The 16,546-nt window shown below is 42.9% G+C and overlaps 1 protein-coding gene across 1 annotated transcript in view; it reads left to right on the top strand.

Moving 5' to 3' along the window:
• ATRNL1 (attractin like 1) overlaps window positions 1-16,546 on the top strand; it is a 494,725-nt gene that overhangs the window by 107,603 nt on the left and 370,576 nt on the right. Inside the window, exons 20-21 of the mRNA XM_080912593.1 lie at window positions 7,593-7,686; window positions 11,943-11,995. Of these exons, the coding sequence (XP_080768719.1) occupies window positions 7,593-7,686; window positions 11,943-11,995 (147 nt within the window). The remainder of the gene's footprint in view (window positions 1-7,592; window positions 7,687-11,942; window positions 11,996-16,546) is intronic.

The raw sequence follows: 16,546 nt of genomic DNA, 5'->3' as shown, positions 1-16,546 counted from the left end.
GGCTTCAGGCGTCTCATGGGCAGGTTGGTCAAGGCTCGAGAGACTAACACAAGCCTGGAGGAGCCTATTGGAATTCTGGAGGACGGAATTTTGAATTGTGTGTCTGTTCCACTTTTTCCGTGTGTAGAACTTTTACCACATTAGATATCTAATCAGTAATAGGCCTAAGGTGTTTCATTGAGTGTCATCAGCGCAGAACAAAGGAGGTTAAATCAGCATGACCCCCAGAGACTGTTGTGATATGTCCATGACAGACAGGACCTGAAAATGGCTGCCCATCATGACTGCTTGGACTTTGTGTTACAGTGTGTTGTGTGTATCCAGCTCGTGTGGATGTCCTTTCTACCTCTCTTCTTCTTCTTCATTGTTTAGTTTTGCTTATAACGCACCACTGCAGCTTTATATTTTTGAAGACAGAAATACCACGTGACTATGTCATGTCCCCCTAGTGTGTATCCACGCTATAAAGTCATTGCCATATAAAATTTCCCAAAGTAAAGGCCACAGCCTGATGATTTCACAGATGCTTATTCAGCACAAAACAGTGGCCTCCGATGCTGACAACACAGAATAATATAAAAACTGCGGTGAAATATAAATTTTAAACAATTGCATTGGAGGTGCATTTGTGCTATTCCACCCTGAAGTGTGCCACCACAGGGGAATTCTTGCAAGATGAACCCCATAAAAGATCTATTAATGCATGCTTTTTGGTTTCAGAAATTATTAAAGTTACTATACGATGATAATTCTTTAAGGGAAATCTGCAAGAATAACAATTACAGTGTTTTACCAGGAAGGATAAATAAAATCCAGGTTTTAAAATATTAATATGCATTGATGTTGGTGTTCCTTGGAATGTGCCTTAGTATTTGTCTGAAATAGTTCAGATTATCGTTAAACTATGTGATGGTGTGTTTGTTCACTAACAATAAGTCTCCGTCTTACTTTATTTCTTGATGAAATCATTCTTTATTTAACTTTTTATTGATTCTTTGTTAATTTCACATCATAACCCCCCAGTCACACTCATCTCCCCTTCCTTTCATACCTCCGCCCTTACAGCCTCCTCCTTAAAAAAAATCTTGTGGAAGCTGTAGTGTGCAATAGTGTGTCCCGTGGAAGCTGTAGTGTGCAATAGTGTGTCTCGTGGAAGCTGTAGTGCGCAGTAGTGTGTCCCGCAGCCACCCTTGTCCACGCTTCTCTACTTGCAGATGTTCACTGCAGTGAGTCATTGGTCTTTTCCGAGGCCTCTGGCTTCTGCTACACTGTCAACACTAGAACCTCACTGGGGCTCCTCTGGAATATCCTGTGTGGCCCTGTGTTGTGACGATTCTGCAGTTTGGATCTGCAGGACCGGGCTCTTCATACACTCCAGCAGACCGTAGATGGGGTAGATGCTGGGTAGGGCCAATTCAAAGCTTTGGATCTGTGCCTGGGTCATACTTGAGCGGCTCAGCTCACCAGTTCTGCACCTGCTCCACCAGGGGGAGCTCTTCATCACTGCCCCTGAGATTTCTAATCACCAGGCAGCCAGGAGGAAGGTAACTAGCAGGACAGTAGGAGAGGGACTGACGATGAGAAAGGATAAGGAATGATAAAAGTTCTGTCAAATAAGGGTGTAATCCTAAGGACCCATTTCTGTCAACACACACACACACACACACACACACACACACACACACACACACACACTTTTGTCACATCTTTGTAGATCTCAGTCAGGCTGATGTAAAAATGATTGGTTTTGACCATATTATAAAATGTTATAAGGCACTTAACATTTTGTTTATTGCCTGAGGGAAAACAGTCTCTAGATATAATAGTTAGCACATACTTCCCAGGAATAGGCATAAAATAAACTGGGATCTTCCCAGTGATCTGGTGTTTATTAAAAGAGATTCACTTATAAACTTTATTCACAAAGTCATACAAATACGCCCGCACACCCCATCTTAAGTAGGTTTAAGTAGTTTCTATTTCTTCTTTCTGCTTTTTATAATAAAGTATTTCCGCAAGAGTTTTCACTTTCAACTTTCCCAGGCGAGGCTTCATCTTTAAGCAAGCCTCTGTGCTTTGATAAAATACTACACCCAGTGCCTCAGGGTCAGCACTGAGTATTTCATTGGCTTACACTTCCATATGTATCCTTCACTGAAGGAAGTCAGGACAGGAACTCACACAGGGCAGGAAGCCGGAGGCAGGAGCCCATGCAGAGGCCGCAGAGGTACTGCTTAATGACTCTCTCCTCATGCTTGCTCAGTCTGCTTTCTTATGGAAGCCATCCCAGGGGTGGCACCACCAGTGATGTTCTGGGCCCTCCCCCATCAATCACTAATTAAGAAAATGCCCTACAGAAGGGGTCTTTGGGTGCATTTTCTCTGTGGCATTTCCCTCCTCTCAGAAGACTCTATCTTGTGTCAAGTTGACACCCTAGCTGGCACACCCAGTTTCCTGTCCCATACACATGCTTTTTGCTCTCACCTTACCGCTCTGAACTTTAAGCCAAAAATAAGCGTTTTTCTCCTTTAAGTTGATTTTGGTCATGATATTTTATCACAATGGTAGAAAGATAATTCATGAAGACATCAAGCACAGGAAAAGAGAGAGGAAGGAAGAAAGGAAGGAACGAAGGGTAGAATACTCATCAATCTTAAGAAATATGCAAAACAAGAGACACCACCAATAAAATAAAAGAACTATAAATTACAGGAGATGTTTTTGCAAATCATATATCTTACTTATATTTAGAATATAAATAACAATGAAAAGATAAATTGCCTAGTTAAAAGAATTCATCCATGGATTTGAATCAACATTATTTGAAGGAAAACATACTGGTGAGCACAGGAAAGGTCAGAAAACTGTAAATGCAAGTCAGAACTTCTTTCAGATTCAATTTATGCTTGTAATTAGAATGCAGACACTAACCAGAATGAATGACCAGGCAGGGAAGCTGGAACTTGATTGGATGACTAGTGGAAACACTAATGCTTTCAGATTGTCTGGGAGTCAATCAAAACAGACAAGGACTGAACCAGTCTAGTTCTAGGCCAATAGGAAAAGAGAAAGAAATACAATGTATCTTCCAGTAATATATCTATATGAGGGCCTATGTCATTTGCAACAATTAAGCAACTGAAAAACAGCTCCAAGGTCCTCTTGCTAATAAGTACTTTGACATGATATATCAACGTAATATTACTTGATTAATAAAACTTAACACTCCTCATACATGATGGAGTTCAAATCTGATGAATCTTTAAGATATCTTACTACAAGATAAAAAACATATTTACTTGAACTTTTAGTTTTGTGATCTTCTTAGTCATTGGAATGATTTCTGTGGCTGGTGTAACCCACACCATCCACAAGCCAGCCATCGCCTGCCCTGCAGCCTGTCTATCCACATCGGCTCCTGAGTGTGTTAACTCAGATCCTCCTTCCCGCTCCCCAGAGTGCTGTCAGAATTTACTGTTGTTGCTCTACAGTGCTGTTTGAAGTTCGGATGGCTGAACTGTCCAAGTTTAATCCCTCAAGACCATCCACTTTGTAAAGGTCTTTGTCATGATAATTGAGTTTGAGAATCAATTTATCAATTTGTACAAAGTAGCCAGCTAGGTTTCTCTTGGGGATTGCAGTAACTCTCCTCGTGTGTCAGCTGGGTAACTGGTTTTCTCAGCTGGGAATTGATATTTCTTTGACTATGTGTACCGTCTTTAGTTTTCTTTCAACAGCATTTTACAGCTTTCAGGATCCCTGTTTCATACGTTTCTGAAATTATTTAAGGGTTTTATTAATCGTAATTTCCCCTTCTCTGTGTCTCTGTCTTTCCTGCTCTTTCTTTCTCTGTGCGGATGTTGTGCTTGTGTGCATAAATGTGAAATCCAGCGGGTTTCAGCTGAGCATCCCCCCAGCAGTGCCCCTTCACCCCAAGTCATCCAGCTTGTTTCCTGAGACAGCAGCTTTCAGTATTCTAGAGCTAGACAAACAGGCTAGGCTGTCTAGCTAGCTCTCTCCGGTGAATCCGGCTGACTTTGCCTTTAACAAACAGGACCCGTGGCTCCTCTGTGTGTGCTTGTTTTTGTTTTTTAATTTGGGTTTTTTGAATCACACTTAGGTCATGCTTGGTAGCAAGCACTTTAACCATGTAGATACTGCGCCAGCATTTGAATGCTCTTTCATAGGGGAGTTATTTCTTATATTTTCATTTCCTATTGCTAGTTACAGAAATATAGCAGACCTTCGGGCTGGGCTAATCGGGCCCCACAAGCCACCTTGAAGTCAGATAAGGTTTATTATTTGTTTTTGTGGCTCTAGGGATCAACTTCCAGACCTCACGTATCTAGGTAAATACCACACCACTAGTTCCGCCCCTAGAGTCTGTTCAAGACTTCTGTCCGCTGATCTTTCTCATTTATCTTTGCTTATCAGATTTTTCCCCCAAGATTTTATGAGACTATTTCCTTGAATAGAGCAGATAACGCACCCATAGCCAGCCTCAGCTTTAAGCTTGCTTGTCCGTTTGACTGACTTTGTTTTTTGGTTGTCTAGATTCCAAGTCCCAGGACGGAAACAAATGAAGCGAACAGGGAGCAATGACTTCTTGATTAGAAGAAAACGTGAAGTCTCTCGCTGTTAAAGTGCTGTAGGCTTTAGTTTTTTACAGTGCAGTTTGTTTAGTAAATTCCTTCTATTTCTGATTTTTAGACTTTCACTCATGGAATGTGTTTTGATTGAGTCTCTTTTCTCCAGCCCCTTCAGCGTTTGCCATCGTCCCGACACTCGTTCTAAGCCCACCGACTGTGTCCCGCCAAATGCTGACACTGTCATTCTTAGTGGCCACCAAGTGCATTTGCTCCTCAGCTGGCGCTGGGACCATGTGACCCCCTCCTCTGTCTGTGCTGGCAGTTTGGCTGGCGTGCTACTGTACAGGTCATGTATGTGCAACCACAGCTGCCGTGACTTCACGTGTACAGTGTCACGATCAGAAGACAGTTTCACAGAAGTCTCATACCTCCTTGCTTTTGTAGTCTTTCCCCCAGTGTCTTTTTTTATGACCCTCAAGCCTCTGTCAGGCTGTGGTATGAAGTACATGGAGGTTTGTTCGGGCAGGAGTCTCACTACATGACTGTCTGGCTTGGGGCTTGCTCTGTAGACCAGAGTAGCCTCAAACTCACAGCTACCTGCCTTCATGTGTTTCAGAAGCATTGCAGTTAAAGGCAGGTGTCATTAGTTATGAAAGAATGTCAGGTTTTCTCTGATGGTATATCTGAGTTTATTGAATTAATATTTTATTGGCCAGTGTGCTGTAACAATAGTGAAATTTGACTGTTAAGTTGTCTCTCTTAAAGATTTATTTATTTATTTTATGCATTGAGTATAGTGTTGCTGTCTGCAGACACACCAGAAGAGGTCATAAGATCCTATGACAGATGGTTGTGAGCCACCGTGTGGTTGCTGGGATTAGAACTCAGGACCTCTGGAAGAACAATCACTCTTAACCACTGAGCCGTCTCTCCAGCCTTGTGTATTTTCCCTCTTGATACAAATCCTTCATGGTCACGTGAGACCGTTCACATGTCCCCAGACTTCCATTTCTAATTTGCTGAGTTTTCTGCCTGTTTGCTCATGAGTTGTCTTTTCAGTAGTTGCATTTCCCTGCAGCTTTTAATTTGGGTTACAAGGTAAAATTGGTTCCTAGAGTAAACTGTGATTATTTTATTTTATTTTATTTTTCAAAATTTTGTGAGGAATTTATGAAGGTCTGATATTAGATAAAGTTTCTCAGCATTTCTATGTAAGCTTTCTTTGTGGGCATTTTAAAATTAATCATTGTTATGGAACTATTGAGGGTTTTTTGTTTGTTTGTTTCTTCACTACTTGGTTTTGGTGGTTTATATCTTTTTACAGATCAGTTGATTTGTGATCTGCTCTTTGGCATGTTTTTCTGTGTTTCCTCATCTTTTTATCTCTGTAAGGATGGTGGCAATGCCCCTTCTTTTGTTCTAACTAAAAGTGCTATAAGAGTTAGGAAAACAAGTTACCTCTTCGTCCTCCTGACAGGAGAGCAGTCCCTGGAGACCCTTATTGCTGTGACTCCTCTGTGTCTGGGACTTTGGTCCCAGAGGTCAGAGACAAGCACTGCACTAGGTAGTGGGTGGTAGCACCACTGTCCCTGAGCGCTGTGCTCATTACAGTGCTGATGCCGGTGCTGCCTTTGTTGACAGTAGCCCCGGCTGTCCTGGAACTCGCTCTGTGGACAGGTTGGCCTCAACTGAGAGGTTCACCACCGCCGCCTGCCTGGCATGTTAAGTGTTTTAAGTTACAGTATCTCATTTAATTCTCATGAGTCCTTAGATCTAAGTACTGTTATTCTCTACTTATAGATGCTGAAACCAAACTGGAAAGTTTCAGTAGGTTGTGTAAAGTTATGTAGTCAGCGGCTGTAGATGTGTGTCTGACAATTACATCATTGTCTCCAGGGCTCTTGCTCTTTACATGTTGCCTATGAGTGTTCTGATCCAGTCATCTTCAAAGCCATGTCCACCCTTTTTGTAGCTAAGGGTAACTTTGCCTGTTAGCCTGCCTGCCTTTCCTCCACATGTGGGGTTGGAGGTGTGCACCATGTGTTCCCTCCCACACACTAGGATTGAAGGTGTGCACCATGTGTTCCCCTCCCACACACTGGGATTGGAGGTGTGCACCATGTGTTCCCCTCCCACACACTGGGATTGGAGGTGTGCACCATGTGTTCCCCTCCCACACACTAGGATTGGAGGTGTGCACCATGTGTTTCCCTCCCACACACTAGGATTGGAGGTGTGTACCATGTGTTCCCCTCCCACACACTGGGATTGGAGGTGTGCACCATGTGTTCCCCTCCCACACACTGGGATTGGAGGTGTGTACCATGTGTTCCCCTCCCACACACTAGGATTGGAGGTGTGCACCATGTGTTTCCCTCCCACACACTAGGATTGGAGGTGTGTACCATGTGTTCCCCTCCCACACACTGGGATTGGAGGTGTGCACCATGTGTTCCCCTCCCACACACTGGGATTGGAGGTGTGTACCATGTGTTCCCCTCCCACACACTAGGATTGGAGGTGTGCACCATGTGTTTCCCTCCCACACACTGGGATTGGAGGTGTGTACCATGTGTTCCCCTCCCACACACTGGGATTGGAGGTGTGCACCATGTGTTCCTTCCCACACACTGGGATTGGAGGTGTGTACCATGTGTTCCCTCCCACACACTGGGATTGGAGGTGTGCACCATGTGTTCCCCTCCCACACACTGGGATTGGAGGTGTGCACCATGTGTTTCCCTTGTGTTGGGGCTGTAGGTGTGCACCGTATATCTCCCACGAGCTGGGATTGGAAGTGTGTCAGATCACAAATAGAAACACACAGGAGATTTAGGGAACTGTGCAGGTACATGGTAGATGAAGACATTTTTTTACAAAGTTTTACAAAGTCACATAGTTGACTTTACTTTCCTATAATTAGAATAGCACGTGGCAGGAGGAAGCAGCCTCATAGAATAAGATGGTAGTGACACGAATTAAGAGTGTCGTTTTGACTTACAGCTTGCACGTGCGGCGGCCATGCCAACATCTGTCACCTGCACACAGGGAAGTGTTTCTGCACCACCAAGGGGATCAAAGGTGACCAGTGCCAACTGTAAGTACGCAGTCATCTCTGACTTTCACGGATTTCGTGGCTAAAACCAAATGTTTAGGTTTCAGTTTTGAATGTGTGCGTTCTGTGGTCACTCTTACGTAGTGTGAGCTATTTTCATCGACACGTTACCAGTTCTTTTGAGAAACATAAATGTTTAAGGGTGGCACTTCCGAGCCCCTTAGCCACCAGCCTCCCCTTTCCTTAGATCGTTCCTTACGCTTAGGTATTCTTAATATTTATTACCTTCCAGATGGGACTTTAAAAGGCAATACCTCACATTATTTTCTCAGTCGTGTTCATGTACATACTAAAGTCAGATTTGTATGGTTTAATATTGAAAAGGTACAAATATATGCTCAGTTTTCTTGTACACTCATTATTTGAGAAAAATCATGTTTCTATTACATTAATTATGTTATTATCTGGGGACAATATTAAAGAATCCCCTAGATGATAAATACCTAAAAATGTTTTTATTTTGACATCATTGACTAGACTTCAAGCTCAGAGATACCCTGAGCATAGTGTGGACCCCGTAGCTAAACCGGAGCCAAGCTTAGGTCTTAGGACAGCCCTTAGGCAGTCTCAGGACTAGCATGAGCTAACCAAGGCTTTCACTGTGTTGGAGGGGTGCCTGTGATGTCCCAACAGTGATGTGTGTTCTCAGTAGAGCCAGCTTATTGTCATGAGCTGGCGAATCTGCACAGGTCCCTTAATTAGAAGAGTTTAAGACTACGATGTGACCATATAGCACTTTTTAAACAGTAGCTCTCACTATCCGTGCACTTTGCCGCACTTGCACCCCCTCAGATTAGACACCAGGTCACCAGGTCACCAGGTCACCAGGTCATAGCATCGTCAGGCCATCACAGCAGTGAAGGTGATGTCTGTAGAGACAAGCTACTGTATTACAGTGGAAAGAAGAGCTTTGTAAAATACAAATCCTGGAGCTAATTGAAACTCAAATCACCAGTAAACAGCAACAAAACCCAAACAAACAAACAGTCTTTAAGGAGAGAAAAGGCAAGAGCCTGCGTACATGCAGCAGCTACCTTGGCTTTCCCAGGATGACTTAGCTGGTGAAGTCCTGTCTTACAGTGAAGTGTTGGGAACAGTCGGAATGGGTAGCATTTGTGATCTCCTCTTCTTAGAGACACTCTCAGAGCTTCTATATCCGCACTGTTGGTTTCTAACAAAAAAAAATTAGAGATTATTTATATTTTCTTCTTCTTCAAAGACAGGTTCTCATGTGTAGCTCTCACTGGCCTGGAACTGACTATGTAGACCAGGCTAGCCTGGAACTGACTATGTAGACCAGGCTAGCCTGGAACTCACAAAGATCCTGAGTTCTCACTGCCTCTTCCTCCATGTGTGGAGCGGGAAGGTGTGAGGCACCACAGTCAGCTTGAAAGTGAAGATTTTAAGGCAGTGTTTTTCACGGAATAAGCTATGGAAGGGAATGACCACCACAGCGGGCAAAGCAGCAATAATTATGATTAGGACATTCTTTTAGCTAGCCTCAGTTCCATAGTGAATTTTAAGCCAGTCTTGGCTGCCCTATCTCAAACAGTATCCAGAAACAAAGCACAAAACCCAGAAGTCATATTGTCATGATCAAAACAGTTCTCAGTCTAATGTCCCAAGGTAATCATCACTGAAAATGGTAATTTTAAAATAGAAGCACCCACCGAACTCAACAGATGGGTCTCCATAGAAGGAGTCCAAATGGCCAACACCTTAGCCTTCAGGGACATGCACAACTCCAGCTCACTCCAGTCAGCTGCTGTCACTGAAGATGCTCATGAAGATGCCAGCAAGACTCTGGACAGAAAGGAGCCTTATTTACGGCAGGCAGGAGCGTGCACTGTGGAGTCCTGGAGGACACGGTCCTCGTAAAATGCGTAGAGCTGGCTGGCAGATAACCCAGCCGCTCTCGGTCTGTACCTGAGGACTGAGTTACTCAGCCTGCCTCATAGATGCCCAGCACGAACACCCGTGTTCATCTGTTCACAAATCACAGTACCTAGGGAGCAGAACCAGCCCTGATGAATGGCTAAATAAAATACGATGCATATACTCAGTGGGCATTTGCTCAGCCATAAAGAAAAATGAAATCATGACGCTTTAAGGAAAGTAGATACAACTAGAGATCATTATGCTCAGAGAAATAAGCCAGGCTCAGAAGGACAGAGTTTCCTTGGACTATTTGATGTGTGGTACCTAAATTTTAAAGTGTGTGTGTGTGTGTTTGTGTGGTTATGTGTTTGTGGTATATATGTGTGTGTATGTGGGTATGCATGTATGTGCGTGTGCGTGCGTGCGTGTGTGTGTGTGTGTGTGTGTGTGTATGTGGTTATGTGTGTGTATGGTGTATGTGTGTATTGTGTAAGTGTGTGTATGTGTGTGTATCTGTATGTATGTGAGTTCATGTATGTGTGTGTATAAGTATATGTGTGTGTGTGAGTGTGTGTGTGTGTGTGTGTGTGTGTGTGTGTGTGTTACTATGTTTATGGCTATAGGTTTTCTTGATGGTTGCAAAGCTAGTCATTTCTTCCCAATTGCAGCCAGGTGATATGAGATAGTTAGTGCTATATGTGTGGTTAGTGCTCAACTAGAAGGCGAGAGGACACTTCTGGGAGTCAGTGCACTCCTTCCACCATGGGCTCCAGGCATTGAACTGAGGTTGGTAGGCCACCTTGACATAAACTGGAGTCCCCTGAGAGAAGGGAGCTTCAGTTGAGAAAATGCCTCCCTAAGCCCAGGCTGCAGGCCGTAGGGCATTTTAAGACTTGTAAACCTGGCTGGCTTTTGTCACATGATATAATGCTTAGAGGAAAGTGCTTTTCATGAATTTACAGCATTCGTGAACATCAGTAATGGATGTAGATGGCCCCGTCCTTTGTGAGGGGTCATCCCAGACTATTGTCCCTGGGTTCTCTGGGAAAGCAGACTGAGCAGGTCATGAAGATTAAGGCAGTACGCATCACCTCTGCGTAATACCTGCCTCCAGGTGCAGGCTCTTTCCCAGTGCCCATCCAGGATGAACAGGGATTTGGCAGTGTAAGCCAAGTGGATGCTTTCCTCCCCGAGTTGCTTTGGTCACGGTGTTTGTAGTGCACCCTGTATACGAAGAGGCTCATCCACTTTTCCATGCACATGGTGTCCTTGTTCAGCAAAAGCTCCAGGGTCATTTTGCTGAGATGTTCTGGGTGAAGCATCTGATGTTAGTAGGAAATTCAGTCTTAAACAAACTTCCCGGTCTTCTGGCTTTACAGTCTTTCCAGCCCCTTTGCGAAATGTCCCCTGGCTATTTCATGCTAGTGCATGTATTTTATAACATTTATTTTAGAAATAGATCTTAAGAAATAGAATCATGCAAATCAAGACTGTATGTCTGTCTCACACTGATAGTTTTTTATGGAAACAGGACATAAAGACAAAAATCAATAATTTTGAAAAATTAATAAATTTCTCTGCTGTTACAGGTAATTACGTTTTTGAAATATTTAACTTAGCGTCTGTGTGTTTGAGTCTTCATGTATATTTATTTTTAATAATCTTATGAAAGGTCAAGAGCTTGATTCTATCTCATTATTCTATTTTATTTGAGTCCATTTAAAGAAAAACTTTTCTCAGCACAACTGAGGGAACCTGTGTGTACACGTACATGTCTGTGCAAGAGAGAGATAATATGAATGTGTGATATGTGCACAGGTATGTTTGTGTGTGTGCTCACATGTGTACAGTTGTGCGTGTGCACTTATGTGCATGTGAAGGCCAGGGGATAATAATAGATGTATTGTGAGGATTATTTTTTAAAAATAAATGTTCATTAATGTGTAAAGTTGGAAAAATATTTTAAATTTAAATAATGCTACAAAGACGAATTTTTTGGATTCATAAAGACCAAAGAAGGTTTTATGAAATTCCGGTTTTTCTTTTACTTAAAAATGTCTGTGTCTTTATTCAGATTTGGGGGGCTCGTTGTTATGTGTCTTTATTCAGATTTGGGGGGCTCGTTGTTAGTGAATGGCAGCTCTCCTGAAGCCCCAGCTCACTCTGCCTCACTTCAGCATCAGGCCCTGCTATGGGTGCGGATTTTCCCATTTTTCACACACATTTTTTGCTTTCTCATGCTTGTTTGTTGTTAGAGTTTCTGCAGTCAGTTATTTTGGAAGTTTATTTTTTAAAAGAATCATAATAATTTAAACATATCTACATTATTTAATATTAAATACGTTTTTATGTTTTTACAGATGTGACTCTGAAAATCGTTATGTCGGCAACCCACTTAGGGGAACATGCTATTGTAAGTATTTGGATGTTTTATTGACAGTAATTGATTTATATTGTTAGCTTCAGGTAAATGAATACCTATGGCTTCATTACAGTGTAGTCACTCCCACTTTTTAAAATTTTGAGATCATACATTCCTGTAATTTGTATTTCTTTACATTTCCACATCTGTTGCTGAGAAAGGTAATGCCCATTTTCAATGTTCTCTTATTGTGTTTGGCATATTTTTCCGACTCTGAATAGTTAAACAATAATATAACCTGAACATGATCATAATGTAGGGTTCAAATAAACATGGAATTTTAATGTATTTAAAAATCATAGTAAAGGTTTATGATAGATCATTTCCAAGGAGCCGTTGATTCTTCCCAGGTGGATGCGGCTTCTGTCTGCAGACACTGCGATCTGGTTGTCTGGCTTTACTAGAATCACGTGAATTCTTCCCAACACGGCCTCCCAGGCAGCGTTCTCCTCAAATGTGTGTGAGATTTCCAGTTCTTCCGTTTTCACAGTTGGCCTTTTTAATTCTGGACAATTCTGGTGGTGGTTAGGCCATGAGTTGTATTATTTTATTTTGCATTTCACCCACTACTAACAATATTGACAATAACAACACATAAATGCCACATGCATGTTACTTGGAGTGTTTGAACAGTCTTTCTTAGTGATTTATCTTCATGGTTGTTTTACTTTGCTTCCTGTTTCTGTGGGAAGCACCAAGGCCAAGAGCAGCTTGTGAGGAAGGCGTTTCCTTCCACGTAGAGCTCTATCACTGCGGGAAGTTGGCGCCGAAACTCGAATAGAGCGCATTAGTCAGGAAAGCTCCCCTCAGACTTGCCAGAGAGCTAACCTAGGGGAGGCATTTTCTTTGTTGAGTTTTCTTTTTCCCAGATTTCTTTAGTGTGCATCAGGTTTCCCAAAACGAACCAGATAACCACGCAAGCCAGCCGACTGTGTGGGACAGTGGTGTGATGTTGTAAAAACCCTTTATTCTATACAGAAGTCCTGTACCAGATGTGTAGCTGGCGAACACGCCTCCTTAGCTTACGGTTTGTCTAAATCCTTCTTAAAGCATGTGCCACTATTTCTGGACATGTCACAATCTTTTAAGACAGTTTTCTTGAAAGGCAGGTATTTGTAAATTAATTTTTCCTTATACAATATATTTTGATCACGCGTTCCTGTCCCCCAACGTCTCCTGTGTCTTCCCCACTTTCCTACCTACCCAGAATCAGGTTACTTTCCTTTCTCCCCCCATCTCTCTCTCAAAAATAGCACCAGTACAAGTCTCCCTTTGAACAATACAACAAAACGAAGAAAAAAATAGCCCCAAACTCCCGAAACATCCAACAAAAAGCAAAATGTGGCATTTGTTGCATAGCCAACTACTCTGAGGCGGGTCCCTGGCATGTGGCGGAGCCGCCCAGTGACCCTCCACCAGAGGAAACTGCTCTCCCCTTCCCTGCGGGCATCAGTTACTAAGAGTTTCTCTCTTAGGGGCGGGACTTCTGCCCACCTCCTCCTCTCAGGGCTGGGATTTTAAAATTTATCTCAGCACCAGTCAGAATGTCCAAGATGAGTGGAACAAAAGCTGCACAGGCCCTGGAGGGTAATTATGTGCCGCTGTCGGAGTGTGAACTGGAGCAGCCACCGTGGACGTCAGTGTGGAGCTTCCTTAGGAAGCTCAGAACCCGTCTACACCAAGATTTAGCAATGCCAATCCTGGGCATATACCCGAAGGAGTCTAGATCTTACTACAGAGACACTTACCCATAGTCACCGCTGCTCTATTCATAACAGCCATTGGAAGCAGCGTAGATTTCTACTTTTTTTCTTTTGTGCTAAATGCTTGGAATACATTTATAACCTTGTGTTTGAGTTTTCTACTGTTATCTAATCATCTTTGTTTTTCTGGTGTTCCTCTCCCAGTACACCCTCTGACAATTTCTCATCCTATTCCTCCTCCTCCAACCCCTGTCTCCAAGAGGATGCTCCCACCCTCCAAACCCACCCCACTCTGCCAGGCCTTCCCATTCCCCAGGACCTCAAGTCTCTCAAAGGTTAGGTGCGTCTTCTCCCACTGAGGCCAGGCCCGCCGTCCTCTGCTGTACATGTGTCAGGGCCTCAGACCCGCTGCTGTGTGCTGCCTGGTTGGTGGCCCAGTGTCTGAGAGATTTCAGGGATCCAGGTTAGGTGAGACTGCTGGTTTTCATACGGGATCACCCTCATCCTCAGCGTCTTCCAGCCTTTCCCTAATACAACCACGAGGGTCCCCGACTTCAGTCCATTGGTTGGGTTTAATTATCAGCATCTGTCTCGGTCATCTGTCTGTCAGATGCTGGGCTCCTGTCTGTAAGCACACCATAGCATCAGGAATAGTGTCAGGCCTGGGAGCCTCTCCTTGAGATGGGTCCCAATGTGGGCTTCAAGAGAATTTCCCTTTAGGCAGTGGATTCCTTTTAGAAATGCCAGAGAAATTGTCTGGACACACTAGATGGCAGCATTGCCCTGGTTTGCACACCTCAGAGCTAGGCAACATTTGAAAGGAAATGGAGTGTGTATTGAAACTTTCTGAATTTTGAGATCAGACTGTAATTTGTACTGCAAATCGGCACTGTACCGTACAGTCAGTGGGTTAGTTTGGTAGCAGTGCTCTGGTTTAAATCTCAGTCAGAATATATGAGAACACTATCTGTCCCTATTTACTTTTAATTACTGGATTTATCCTCGCTTATTTAAATAAATAGACATACTTTTTGGTTACATGAATTTTAAAAATAATAAACAGTAACAAAGACCTTTTTAAGCTTATCCAATTATCGTATAGGTCATAGACTGAGAAACATTATTTATGAACACACACACATACTAGGTTTAGTACTTTTGTTTGGATACACACGAATGTGTATATGTGGATGAGGCTTTTGCATACATATATGTCTGTATACCACACGCACGGTGATGTCTCAGGAAGTGGTGAGCCTCTATTTGGGTGCTGGGTTCTAGCCCAGCTCTTTCACAAAAACAGCAAGGCTCTTAACCACTGAGCCAACTCTCTAGCCCAAGAGAGAATACTTTTAACACATTATTGTAGCGGTAAATTAAAAATAACAAGTGTCGATCTTAATACCGTAGAGTATTCAAGCATGCAGAATAAGGAAAACGTGGAGCTCGAATACATCCTTATATTTAATGAGACATTTCTTTTGTCTGTATGTTTTTTTTTTTTGTTGTTGTCTTTTTGTTTTTACTTTTGCTTTAGGTATGAATGAACGAGTTTGCTTGTTTGGACTATATTACGTTTGGTTAATTTCTTCTACTAGACATTCTGAGAGCTTCGCAGGATTTCTCTTTGAGTAGGCTCTGTCTGCTGGCCCTGGAGTTGGGCTTGGTAGGGAACACAGGTCCAAGCTCTGTCTAACACAGTAAAGGTGCCTCAGGCACCCCTGTCGGCCTTCATCTCCTTCCTGCCCCAGGGTGAGGTGGTGACAGAGCCTCCATCAGAAGCTGGCTAGCAGTCAGCATTTCGCACTTCCTGCTGAAGACGTGCAAAACCTGAACCTCTTCCTAATGAACTTCCCGGTGACTTAGGCCTGTAGTCTGTCCCGAAACAGACTACATATGGGGGTGTGTGCATTTTTTTTTCCAGAATCTTTAATGCTTCAATCCTTTTATTCCTGAGTAGTCTAAACTTTGTATTTGCTTGTGGATTTTACTCTTGCTACTTTCCCCCACCCCCCCGCATCCCATCACAATTTTTATTTCTGTCTCACATTAACAAGGCTTGAACAAGGCTCGATGCTATTTCGCTTACAGGCCGAGGTTCTGTTTTTCATATGAAGGGGGATTCTGCGTGCACAGCCTCTTGTCTTGTTGGGCCTCCACACATAGGAATGAGTGATCCTTAGAGCAGGCCTACTGGTAGTGCATACGTAAATTATTCATAAAAAAACGAATAGGCACACATTGTTTCCATGTATGCACGCCCAGTGGTTAACAAAACGTTTGGAAGCCATGTAACTTTTGTCAAGTAAAACTTGCTGCAAATGGGTCATGGACATCAGAATTCAAAGCTACATAGCTTGTGTTCCTCACCCCTTGATTTTGTACATAAATCTTCACTCTGTAGAAGCGAGTACTGTTTTCTCTCAGCTCCGTGCCGACTGAAGGGTGGTGCACACACCGGCTGCTTTACGTTGAAGCGTAAGCTGTGTACTTCAACCATGTCACACCAGGATGGGAGGCTGCACCTGTCTAAACTACATTTCTGTTGGCCTATATCTAAGAAACGTGCAAATCAGAAAAGAGATAAGCCATTTTTGGAAGTGAATGTAACTATGTTATTTTAATTGTTAGTCATGTAAGTATCTGATATGAAAACTTAGTAAAGATCAGTGTCCAAGATCTTAGTAAAGTCCAAGAAAATGATTGCCTGTACATTCCTTTAAAAATACCATTTTTAATCCCAGTGATAGAAGTAATGCATGGTCGTTCTAGAAGAAGATGGATTAAAAGGCAAATTAAAATCCCTGATGATTCTGCCCAAAGGAAATGGCTGTTAGTC

Source organism: Micromys minutus, assembly GCF_963924665.1.
Source record: "Micromys minutus genome assembly, chromosome: 2".
Lineage (NCBI taxonomy): Eukaryota > Metazoa > Chordata > Mammalia > Rodentia > Muridae > Micromys > Micromys minutus.
This window is presented reverse-complemented; position numbering and strand designations above follow the sequence as displayed.